Source organism: Chiroxiphia lanceolata, chromosome 1, assembly GCF_009829145.1.
Source record: "Chiroxiphia lanceolata isolate bChiLan1 chromosome 1, bChiLan1.pri, whole genome shotgun sequence".
Classification (NCBI taxonomy): domain Eukaryota; kingdom Metazoa; phylum Chordata; class Aves; order Passeriformes; family Pipridae; genus Chiroxiphia; species Chiroxiphia lanceolata.
This window is the reverse complement of record NC_045637.1, coordinates 150,188,892-150,201,967: the sequence shown is the minus strand read 5'-3', so window position 1 is coordinate 150,201,967 and position 13,076 is coordinate 150,188,892. Positions and strand designations below refer to the sequence as shown.

At 42.9% G+C, this 13,076-nt stretch overlaps 1 protein-coding gene across 3 annotated transcripts in view; it reads right to left on the bottom strand.

Annotated features, from left to right (window-relative positions):
* Window positions 1–13,076, bottom strand: part of ACVR2B (activin A receptor type 2B) — a 122,006-nt gene that overhangs the window by 62,925 nt on the left and 46,005 nt on the right. Inside the window, exon 1 of one of the 3 annotated variants that reach the window (XM_032679416.1) lies at window positions 3,892–3,979. The exons of the other annotated variants lie outside the window; for them this stretch is intronic. Within the exon in view, the coding sequence (XP_032535307.1) occupies window positions 3,892–3,916 (25 nt within the window). The 5' untranslated portion in view covers window positions 3,917–3,979. Of the gene's footprint in view, window positions 1–3,891; window positions 3,980–13,076 lie in introns of those variants that run through there. 3 annotated transcript variants of the gene reach the window in all.

The window sequence follows — 13,076 nt, the reverse complement described above, 5'->3', positions numbered from 1 at the left end:
CTGATTGTCACCTCCCTAGCAGATTGTCACCTCCACTGAGTCTGCACTGCTCCTCCAGCCCAAGGAAATGAGTTTTCTACTCACTGACACAGGTCCTCTAGCCCAAGAAAATGGACGTTCCCCTCCGCCATATCCCCCCACACACATCTGTGTTTTTTCCACCATGGAAAGTATCACTTGTAATGAGACAGTTCTGTTTTCTCACTTGGCAGAGAAAGGATCAGGTACTCAAGACCCCATCCCAACACAAAAACCAAATCATTTCCTCCCAGCATTGCAAAGTCACCACAGCCAAGGTGCCCAGTTTTGCACAGTTTGCTGAGATGACACCAAATGGCTACAGCAGAAAGGAGCTTTCAAAAAATAAAAAAATAGCATCATCAGAAAGAACACAAAAACTGATGTAGGTCCGGGCCACCATATCAGCACAACTGCTCCTGCAGAGCTCCTGCCTCTCCAGACCAGTAAACTACACTAAATCAGTAGATTTCACTGGTGTGAATAAACGATGATGCCACAGAAAGAAGACCAAAAATGAAATTTAGTTTAGATGGTGGAACTGCTTAAAATCATTTTTATCATGAGCAATCAATCCTTCCAGTTCCCTTCATGTTAAAACAAGAGAAATAGCAAAGAGTAAGGTGCTTGATTTTTAACCTCCTTCTCCAACTCCCTGTACAACATCTGCTCAGAGGAGACCTGCATTACAATTGCTTTTTTAAGTGAAGGGTTACAGAACAGCATCTCCTCCTTCGGTGGGGAAAACAGAAAAATATACAACAAAATTAAAAACTAGCTAATTTAGGACCAAGTTTACAACTAGCTGTGTTCCAAACTGCTAGAAAGAAGGGAGCAGAAGAAAGGCAAGAACCTGTATGAAACCTATTATCCCACGGATCTTCTCTGATGGGGAAAAACAGAAGTCACTGGGGTCTGATCTTAAGCCCATCTGATACAGCCAGAGCAACCACCAAACAGCCCATTATCATCAACACCTCACTAAAAGAGAGAATGTTTTCACCTTTCCTTTCAACCCTACTCCATCTTCTCCATTTCTTTAGGACACAGCATTTTGCAGCAGGAACTTCTACTGGCTCATTTTTGGTGAAAACCTCTTAGTATGAACACTTGAATTTGACAGACATTGGCGTTATTCCCTCTTGCAACTCAAGGTGCAAGACCCCTCAGAACTCTCTCTTGAGTAAAATTACTGTTTTTTTCTTAATTATACCAGTGGTTAATGCAACCTCTGACAGGAGAAAGGTTGAACATTTAATTTGGTAAAGTTTAGTGCCAATCTGCATTAGTCCACAGTGACTTAACCTCTATTTCCATGGCACTGTGCCTATATCATTCTCCTAATAGCACATATTCCTGCCTTACATATTTTATTGGAATCCCTATGGCTGCTCTGCCAGAGTGCCCTGGACCAGCAGTTCTCAGTGAGTCATCAGGGACACTGTGCAATCCCATCACAGCAACACGTATTCTTCCCAACCACCAGTACATTATTTTGGGTGCCAAAATCAAGACTTTCACTAATTAGAAGGCTAATTACACTGTTAATTACACAGTACACTCCAATGCAATGCTTTGCACATCTCAAAAACACAATTCTGCACAATCCCATACTCCAAAGTTCAAACAGAGACAGCATCTAGCAATGCTTTTGCTCCTGAAATAACCCCACAAAACTCTCTCCATAATTTCCAAGCATGTATCTATACAGAAACATAAGAAGTACATATCAGTAGCAATGAAGAAGAGATTTGCTGGTTGGGAATGACACATCTAGTTCTTTGCATACTGAACTCGCTTGTCGTGACCTGGTGGTCCTTCAGTCCAACCCAAAGTCATTCAACCTCAGCACCTAAGAAAATGAGCACCACACCCATGTAGGTTTATCACAATGGCAACTTATTGTGCACATAACCAGGAGACAGCTCCATCATGCACATTCTGGGTATGTACATAACTGCTGCTTAAACTCTTAAGTTTATCTGTGTGTTTAATATTCTTATTATTATTCATTACAGTTTATTATTTATTATTAATTAATAATAAATAATGTATTAGTTTATAATTATTATTTATATTATTTGAGTACCCTGAAAACACTGATACTTGATTTCCAGCCTCCAAGTGCAGTTGGAAAGTGTTTTCTGTGCTTACAGACATGGGACTGGGACACTAAAAGGCAAAGAGACTTAGGAAGGACCACAGGGGACAGCTCGTGAGAGAGCAGGGGATAAATCCAGGACTTTCCCTGTGCCCAGTATGCCTGATGACAGCTCCATCCTTCCTCTCAGCAACAGAATGAAGCAAAAGTGACCCTCAAGTATGGCTATAGTGGCTACAAAACCAACATGGCCATAGGGTCTTTTAGTGGGAACAAGTTTATCTTCTCATTCCCCTTTTTTTCTGAATTAGCAGAGGAGTTAAAGCGTGAAGTCCCATATTTTGTTTTGCCTGTCATTCAAACAAGCAGTGTGGTTTCAATCAGTCTCTCACCACTGATTCATGACCTTCCCAGCTGCAACAGGAGATGTGAATCCCTTCATCCCAGGAGTGGTGAAACTTGGGTACGTGGCATCACCTCAAGCATAACGTTTTCTGCTCCTAACTATGAGCATTAGAATGCCTTCTTCTCTAAGCACTTATCATACCAGATGTTTTAAAGAGAAAATACACTAAATAGTGTTTAAAAATAAAAAGTATCAGAGCAAAATGTAGAGATATTGTACCATAATTAGCCAACGCAGATTTTGGCCTCAGAAACAACAGTAACACCCTGATGTCCATGAACTGTGCAGCCCAGGAATGCACCAAAGTCCACACAGGAAAGAAATCACTGCCAACAGCCCTCACAGTGCTCTGGGTGTTAGTTTTTCATGTGGCACCTTCTGCTATTAACATCTCCTTAGCCGCTATCTCTCCTTTATTAGAGAGCAACACTTCCCTATCAGCTGTGGCTCCACAAACAAGCCAAGGCCACCAAGGAGAGGGAGCTCCCAGGGACCAGCTCCCAGGGACCAGGCAGCAGCACTCCAAAAGTCTGGCTTGGCTCAGTCTCCTTAAAGCTGCACGATTTACTTCCTCCAGTAGCTGTGACTGTAAGAAGGCTGTTTCTCAAAAAAAAAAAAACAACAACAAACCAACAAAAAACAAACAAACAACAAAAAAACTCCAAAGCCCCCAGAAAACATAAACTGCATTTTGTCACAGAGATAAGTGTTTCCTTGGACAGCAAGTTCCTGCTGCCAGAAAAGGCAAAGAGCCATCAAAAACCCCCCATTGCAGCTCAGCATGACAGCGATGCTGGGGAAAAGCTGGAGGGGCAGCCAGTCCTTCTGCAGCCTCTCAAGTCCTTACAGACATTCACACCAGGAAAGGGGAGGAAAGAGGTAGAACCACAAGTTGGTGGTATCTATCTGCTTCTAATCATCTCCATGGCAAAGGGGGAGGGGGAAGGAAAAAGGAACTGTCAACGTTTTAAATTAATTAGATCAAAGCAGAGTTGCTTACCACGGGTAAAAGTAAGGGTGAGACTTCATGCTTTACTCCTCTAAGTCAGAAGAGAGGGGGATGAGAAGCTAAGTGTGGTGCATCCAAGTAAGTGCTGGGTTTGAAAAGTCACCCACCCCTTAGCACAGGCAGGGACATCAGCCCCATATCTCCCTCCAAGGGTTCAAGCCACCCTGTTTTCTTGTCACTGCAAGTAGCTCAGGACAGACACACGTGGCAGGGCAGGGACTGATTGAAAGCCACCAACACCCTCCGCCCACCCAAAATCTGTGTTCACTCAAGTAAATGGAGCAGCACCTCTGAAATACCTCACACGCACACACACTGCCAGCATCAAGGAGAAAACATAGCTCAGAGGGATCAAACCTTGTCGGGAAGGTGGTGCCCTCATGTCCACTTCTTTACAGACTTCCCAAACTGCCCCTTGCAAACTCCCAGCTCAGCCTGACGTTTGATCTCTGACCGGGGTGAGCAAACACCACGGTGCAGAACAAATTGTTCCCTTTTCCAAAGTGGAAAGCCAGCCCTCCACGTCTCAGCTTCATCTGGGATCGATCCTGCAGCCTCAAAGAGGATGGTGACCCATCAGGACTTGGGGGGTCACAACTTTCACTCGAGTTTAAGAAAGGGCTCTGCCGACCTTCTCCGCTCAAATTCCACTGATGGCATTTCCAGCCAGCAGCCCCCACCCCATCCCCTCCAGAGAGTCCCACTCTGATCCAGCTGCCTGAGGGGGGGAATTTAAGGGGGGAAAAAAACACATGCCTTGGTCTCTCAAGCAGTCCTGCATTTTGCAGCATCTTACATTTCACCATGGGAGATCAAAGCAGCCCTGATATTACAACAGCACAAAAGAAACTTATTTCAGGTTTTCCTGCATGAGCTCTCTGTGTCCTACTCCAAAAGAAGAAATTACAAAATCCCAGCCTACACCTCTATAAAAGAAATATCAGCAATTCAAATGAGGCTGAAATATTTTTTTCGGTCTTTTACTCTAGCTACATAAATCAGATAGTGAAAAATAAGATCATGACACAAAAGACCAATCATAAAAATAGCCCTATTAATTTTCTTCTAAACAGCTCAAATAAATAGAGTGCCATTCCTGCATTTTGAGACTATTCAATTACAGAAGGAAAAAAAAAAATGATCCAGCAATACAATGCAGCTACAGCATTTGAACAGCTATGAAACCACAAGGAGGGAGATTGATTTATTTTTTAAATTAACACTGCATTGCCCATATTGCAGAATGATCAACACAATTATCAGGAAACTTGGGAAAAAAAAAAAAGGAAAGTCCCCAAAACATTTAAGAAAGTGTATGGCTTTTCTGAAGCACATTGTGCAGGATCTGAGGTTACTCTGGGCAACCAGGGTGACAATAACTCATATCAGGACACAGCACAGGCAACCATAAACATCTGATTCTATTGTTCTGCCATATAAGCAATTACTGCCTCATTATCATCACTATTAAAAACTAATGCTGCAACAGTCAGCAGATCAGCTGATCCCTAATGTCCTGCTCACTTTTTTGCAGTGGTAATTCATCAGTTTGAAAGTTTTAAAGAAATCTCACCCAGTTAATGAAATCATTACTTGTACTTGTTAAAGATTGTATTCTTTTAGCATAAATGTTTCTCACTGAGTTTGCAAACAAACTATCATAGGGGGAGAGAAAAGTGAAAAATTCCCTAAATTTCTACTTCTCACCCCTGGTTTTAACATCTCATAACTCAAGTTTCAGACTAAAATTTAGCAAGTTCAGTTTACACTCAAAAAAGGAAATTTTGTGGGGGCTTTATTGTTTTTAAATGTGAAAGCCAAAGACAGCAAACTCTCCTCATCCCCTTTCCCTCCCACAAACCAGGCAGGTTCTCCAGGCTGATCTGTGGCTTGTCCTTTCAGTGGAGCTGAAAGAACTGGACAGAGGGAACTCAGGTTTTCCCCACCCCAATTCAGGCTTTATTGAAAAAAGTGTCTCTAAGTGTTCTGATAAAAACTCATTTAATTCAATAGTAACTGTCATCTAATCCATGCTTCTACATATTGCAGTTAAAGGCACTTTTTATTTGCTTTTTTTAATATATATAGCGATACAAGACTCCTTAAACAAAGTCTTTGATTAAAATTCAGTTATCTGTGCTCTGAGGGGGAAATGTATTTATGGAGCATTTGAGTGTTTCCTTCTAGTCTACTTGCACAGCCCCAGTTGCACCAGGGTCCACTCAGTGATACAGTAATGGAAGAAATCATCACCATCCCCTGGGAAGGAAGAGCTTGGGTGCAAGGAAGCAGGTTTGGGACTGTGGGTGCTCTTTGGGGTAGCCAAACAGCAGCTCAGCCCCAGAGATGCTGGGGATGAAGGAAGTGATTCATGATGGTCCCATCCCTCCAGGGGGTGGGATTCCATTCCTAATTCACAGAATCACAGAATATGCCGACTTGGAAGGGACCCACAAGGATCACTGAGTCCAACTCTTAGCCCTGCACAGGACCATTCCCAAGAGTCACACCAGATGCCTGAGGGTATCATCCAAATGCTTCTTGAGCTCTGTCAGCCTTGGTGCTGTGACCACTTCCCTGGGGAGCCTGTTCCACTGCCCAATCACTCTCAGGGGGAAGAATCTGAGCTTGGAAGTCCAAAACCCACCAGGATCTTGAGCTGTCATGAGAAGCTTTGGAGATGGGACGCCCACCATCACATGCATCACCCCAGTTCAGACACGACAGCACGTTCCAAACCAGGAAAAAAAGGCAGAAGACACTTGAGTGATGTCAAACATGTCAGAAGCAGGCGTAAAATCACACCCAAAACCTGCTTGATTCCCAACCCAGCACCACTTCACCTGGGATCCTCCTGAGCATCCTCACCACGACTGTGCTTCCCAAGGCTCGCTCATTAGCACCTCGAAGGGTCAAACCTCGGTGGGGAGGCCACCCCTGCAGCATCCCCACCCTGCCCGCAGGCAGCCATTCATAAAATACAAACCCCAACAAAAGGCGCGCACACGGAGACATCCACACACACCTCTAACCGGAGAAAGACCATCTTACTCACTGCTCTCTCTCCTTCCCACGCTACCTCAAAACACTCATCTGCTGAAGCAATGCGCTGCTTGGCCGGCAGCCAGCTGGAAGCCAAAAGGGGCTTTTCCTTTCCTGCCGCTCAACCTCATTCAGGCACTTCTTGCTTGTACACAACGCTATTTATAGCTGCTGGCGAGCACCCAGGCGCAACCCAACCGCAGAGCCCCAGCGGTTCCAAAAAAGAAAAAAAAAAACAAAACAAAACAAAAAAACAACAACACGAAAAACCCAAACCAAAACAACAACAAAAAAAAAAACCTACAAAAAAAACCCCCAACCAAACCAAAAATAAAATTAAAAAAAAGAAAACAACTGAAACCAAAATAAAAACAACAACAAGAAAATAAGCTCAAGTGGAGCCGGCTCCTCGTTCTGCTGTCGCAGACCCTGCTGGGTGGAAGGGAGAGGAGAGGATGGGCTGATCCGAGTTTAAAAATAATCCAGCCAAAAAAGCCACTGCAGGGAAGCGTGACCTTTACTACTACTACTACAGGAGGAAAGAATGCTGCACCCCTGAGCCTGCCCGGGGAGGTAGCGCTGCTCTGTAAGGCAGGATTTGAACTAAAAGCAGGGGGGGGTGGAACGGGAAAGGAAGGGGAATGGAGGGGAAAAAATATGCACCAATTAAAACAGACACTGAATTTAAAAAAAAAAAAAGCTTTTTTTCAGGAATGGTCCGTTTTTCCCACCTCCAAAAAGCAAAACTCGCATTCCTCTGGACACCCCTTCTGAGGGAATGATTCCAAAACATGGTTTTGTGGGAAAAGAGAGGAAGAACCAGCTTAATTTCTTGCAGATGATGATAAAAATAATAAAATTAATAATTTATATGCTATATAAAATATTTATATGCTATACATGCTAAATATAGCATATATAGTATATGTAATATATACAGTATATACATGCTTTGTTGTTGTTATTATATTTATTGTGATTGTTATTATTGTTATTGTTATTATTATTATTATGGAAGGAAAAGGCATTAGAGAGGCTGCAGTTTCACTCTTAGGCAGAGCTGTTCCCCAAGAGAATCTGCAGCCAGGGATTTCCCTTTCCCACATCATCCCACGAGTCCTGGGTGCTAGCAGTGATGCCACAAGAAAACCCATCCCTCAATCCTCCCGGTTTACACCCCTTTTCCTCCAAAATCACATTTAGTCCCAGTGGAATCACACTGCTGCCTGCTATGGAGACTTCAGCTGCTGCTCACATACACCAAAAACATCCTTTGACTTAATTTGAACACTCAGCACTAAACTGTCTCCAAATCAATGGCCAGAAAAGAGTTTCATGACCACCACTTTGTCCTCCCACAACAAAGTGACTGGAACGGAGATTTTCACAAAAAAATAGTGGGTTTTGATCCTTTCCTCTCTGTTGTGGCATCTCTGGAGTCAGCACATGCATCCTATAGAGAACACTCAAAATTCCTTCGATTTGGGGGAGGAGTGGTAGGAATTGGCAATGATGCATCCTGAGCAAGCATGTGCACATCAGCACAATTAAACACACTATAAACTGGACAGTTAAAAAAACACATCACACCTCAGTGAGGGTGGAAAATGGGGGAGCAACCCTGTGGGTCAGAAAACATCAGTCACCCTGTGCTTGCTCCCTTCTTCGCTTCCTCACCCCTATTCCTCCCCCCCCAAATGAAAACACTTTGATTTTGCCAAGACAGGTGTTTCAGATACAGCTTGAAAACTAATTAAATCATATCTGCAGCTTGAAAACTAATTAATCCTTTATTCCCTATTATAATAGATAATTACAATGCATGATAGGAAATGACTTGTCAGGTTTTCTGTTCAAAATCCCTGCACTTTATGGAAAATGAAGTGGGGGAAATGGTTAGAGGGCTTTCCCATTCTTCTGCAGCCCACCAAGGGAGGCTGCTAAAAGGGTGAATGTTTTTTTTAATATAGCATAAAAAAACACTACAGTTACTAAAAATAGCTTGGAGAATGAAAAACAACAGTAGGTCATATTTTTGGGGTAATTTCTTTTTCTTTGAGTGCATGGTCAAGAGACTACTGGTAGAGTGCAGCCCTCATGCAAACAGACAGCTAAGTAAAACATTAATTAAAATAATGAGCAGGGTAGGATTCAACATGTGAGACAGGCAATAGAGATGCTCCTCACTTCTTTCTCCAACACCTTTCCCATTCCAGGATCATCCTGCACTGCCAGGAAGGTGATCAAACATCCACACTTGCCCATCAGCAAAGGCACCCCCGAATCCACCTTCCCAACAGATTTCTCTTAAAACACCCCAGCATCTTTCCCCCACAGCAAGACAAAAAACTATGGTTGTGCTGAAAGTTTCCATAAGTCCTTTGTAACAAAATAAAGTTGATGGTCTTACTCTGCCTTTAAAAAAAGAGTTGAATGGATCTAAACCCACAAACTGAGGCACATCATAATTCAAGGGATGAGGACTTATTGATGCACAGACTGTTTATGAAGTGTCTAGGGAAGGAACAAACAAAAGCAAGTCATTTGCTCTACTGCCAGTATTATTAAAAGGTGCTCCCTGAGATCTGTAAATCCTTAGTAAAAACGTGGATGGGTCTGCAAAGCCACGTAGGATGAAACCCACCAGGTACCAAAAAATAAAGTCATTCCAAGATCTGAATAAAATTTTATGATGGGATTTGCACCCAACAGAAAGCAGCCTGCAATAAAAACACCCTGGATGACCATTTCCCAAAAACAAAAAACCCTCAGCTAATCCCAGTCTTTTTGCCTTCTCTTCCACCTGATTGCTATTCTGCAAACTTCATGACCTCAGTGCAGCTCCATGTTACCATAAACTCTCGTTTTGGGGAAGCCAGAAAGAAACAAGGGCAAGCAATCCTGCCCATTACTTCTTTTGGTTTACATCTTCAGTTTGCTTTTTTTTTAAATTTATTTTAAAACCAGGTTTTTCTAAAGCACCCAAAGGTGAGGTGTGCCTTTCAAAACCCCCCAGCTCTCCACTAGGTCCACATGGGGTTCCCCTCTAAACTTCTGCCTCTTCCTCAGATCCCCCAGAGCAGTGCTAAAAAACAACCGCTGCCGGGTAAAATGATCAAAAGTAGAGTCAAGGTTGTTTTCTTTCCAAAGAAACTCTTTGCCATCCAGGAAAATCTCCAGAATCTTTTGTAGCTGGCAGCAGGGAGAAGGATGACACAAGCAATTAGCATCACAGTCAAAGATCTTCGGCACATTCTGGTGCCAAATGCACTTATCCTAGCCTCCCTTAGCAAGATATTCTTGGGAGTGATGGCCCAGAGATTGACTGAGGCCCTGCATACCCTATTAATGAGGTTAATTAAAAACTGTGTTACCAGTAGGGGGACTAAAGGGTGTGAAAATAACTCAAAAGGGCCGTCTCCCCTCTTCCCTGCCCAGGGAAGGTGCTATCCAGGCTGCTTTTTCCCACGGGGATGAGCAAAGGTCCCACAGCCAACTGAGGTTTTAGACCACACCTCATCCCAGCAGGAAGCATCCCCCACTGCCAGTGGATCCAAACCCACTCCTCCATCTTCACCCTCCCTGCCACAGCTTCCCAACCCACAGAGTCAATGCATCACCCAATTTCACAACCTGTTGCCAACAGGATGAATACGTAAAGAGATTTCGGGAGGGGGAAGCAGAAAGAAAAGAGGGGAAATGGATTTTAAATCAACACTATTAATTGTTTTGGTATTTGTTCATATATTAGATTAGTAGACTCAGAGGCAATTAAGCATCCTTGATAAAGGAATGCCTTGTGGCAAAGCTTACCCTGCTCCTCCTGCCATTTCAGCATTTGGGATGGAAGGGACAGAGAAAATTCCACTTTTTTTTTATTATGATTTTGTACTAAAAGAAGAAGGTATTTCCAAAGTTTGCACAACTTGTTAAGATACTAATTTCAAACTAATTCCTTGCATTTATCACTTTCCTTTAGAAATAGGAATTTTAAGTAATGAAGAGAAAACTAACAGATGTGTACGAACGAAGAATATTAGAGAGAAATTAAACTCTCCACCTTGTTTTGCCTACACTGATTTGTTTTCTGATTTTCACCCCAACCCAAACCAATACTCTTCTAATAATATTTAGACATGTTTCTTCAGGCATTAAATCAACTGAGGATACTTAAACAGACCTTTTATATATTTTAGAGCCTATAAAAAAAAACTCATCCCTTCACATACTACTGACTTTAATTTCATTGCTATTGTCAGTATCTCATGGACTTCCCTACCCATGCAACAAATACCCCTTCCAAAGCCACTGAAACATAGCTTTGGGGACGAATTTGAAATACAACTGAGGTTATCTCCTAGCTGTGATCACTGAGCACAGCTCTCCCTCCAATTTGGTATTGCTTAATCTCCACCACAATCCTAAAGCTGTTTTTTCACCCAAACACTCGTTTCCTACTCTTTCAGTAATTAAGGTTGTAATGGAACAGCCTGGCAGCACTTAATGCTGTTTTTATTAATACTGTAATGATTTGAGTTACAAGATACTGAGCCATTTTCATGTTTTTGCAAACGAAGGTAAGGGTTCCCTCCACTGATGTGGGGGTTTCTAGTTCTCCACAGTCCGCTTCAATGGATTATTTAGATTCCAGGGCAACACAGGCATTCCTAAGGAAGGCAGAGCCCACCAGACTTATCAATTGAACTATACAGTCTGGGCAAAGAAAAAGAATTTTTCAAAACTAATTATATCATAGCCTTCATTTTTTGGTGTCCAATTTGTCCAACTGGGTCTCAATTAAAGGGTCCCGATTTTCTAAGAGAGCACCAGCTCTTTATCCACTGAATATAAACCCCTTTAGATAGATGCCTCTACTTTTAAGCCTCTGAAGGCACTGACAATATTTGTAAGACATTGACCCAACATCTTGTTACGCTGACAGCCACTCAGTGGCATCTCCTTTGGTCAGTAATAACAATATTTTCTTTAAGAAAACTTTGAAGTGGTTTCAGGCAAGTTACTAGACATATTAAAAATGACACGCCATCTGCTTCCCAATGTGATGTTTTGCATTGTGTAACTAAACCAATTTAAGAACTGAAGTCTATTTGACATCTAATTAGTCTGTTTGGTAGCCTGATCACTTGTAGATGTTCTGGAGGGAAAGAAGCACTCTAACAATCTTGATCTTTTTTTTAAAAAAAAGACAACAATTAAAAATAATTAGTCACAGAACTGCTTTTACTTCCTAAATATTTTCTTTTTCCCCGTTTAAGAATCGAGACATATGTTTCTCCCATACTACCCTCTATTTCTGGTAGACTGTAAATCCAACCATCCTTTTTTGGCTACCACAATCAGAGAGCTTTACCAGAGCCCTGGAAAAGGGAGAGGAACATTCCCTGGGTTGCAGAATCAAAAGATCCATCATCAGCACCCAACATCACGCGGCGCTGTGCCAGGTCAGCTGTTTGCCTGCTCAAGTTGACGGTATTTCTCAGGAAATGCGTGGTCACCTCAAGAGTGATTTATCCTGGCAGGGTAGGACTAGAGGATAGAAGCAGTAGGCGCAATCCAAACAGAAACAAAACAACTCATACCAGGGCATTTAAAATTCAAAGTCTAGACTCGGGCTTGCGGAACTGCCGCAGCTCCTCACCAGCGTGAGGAGGAAGACTCTACGGATGGTAAAATATCAAAGCAGGTCGAACTCAAAATCAGAACCTGCTGGCATCCTCTCACCATGGATGAGGATGTTCAGGCTCATATACCCACTGGGAAAGCACAGCAAGAAATAATTAAAGAGCACCTTTGCTAGGGACAGCCTGTATGGTGGTCACACCAAGGAGAAACGAGAGCTTTTCATGCATGAGCGGATGATGGAGAAGGAAGTACACACATCATCTCCAGCAGTGTTTCAAATATGTCTTGTAGAAATCAAAAAAGACAGTTTCCAGTGCTGCAGACTGACTGCATGCACCCACACAACAAATGCAGACATATGCCAGAAGACCAGCCACAAAGTTTGATTCCAGCATGAGCCATGAACTGCAGGGCACAGAAGCACAATGCATTGCTCCAGGCACCATCCCTCCAGGAAAAAAATCCAGTGGTTTTAACCCATGACATTTATGTCAGATACATTCGTACCCTGATGGATCAGTTGGGGAAGTTAATGACAACATCTCAAGCCTTTCCCAGGAGCAGACACCTCCAGCCATGCTGGGAACTCCCATCCCACCTCCATTTGGAGACAACCCTATCTCCAGCAGTCTTTGCCCGTAGCGCACACCTGCTGCAAGTCCAGACCCTATTTTGGTAGGGAGGGAAGATAAATGAGTGAGAACTACAATTAGGCATGGGTAACAGTTGGAGGGAGGGTCAGATCAGGTCACTCCCAGAGGATGTTGTTCCTGGAACAACGGGTTTGCAACCTTTATCACCTCCCACAATGAAATACGACCACTCTTCTGGCCCATCTTGTTTTCCGAGTTTTATTT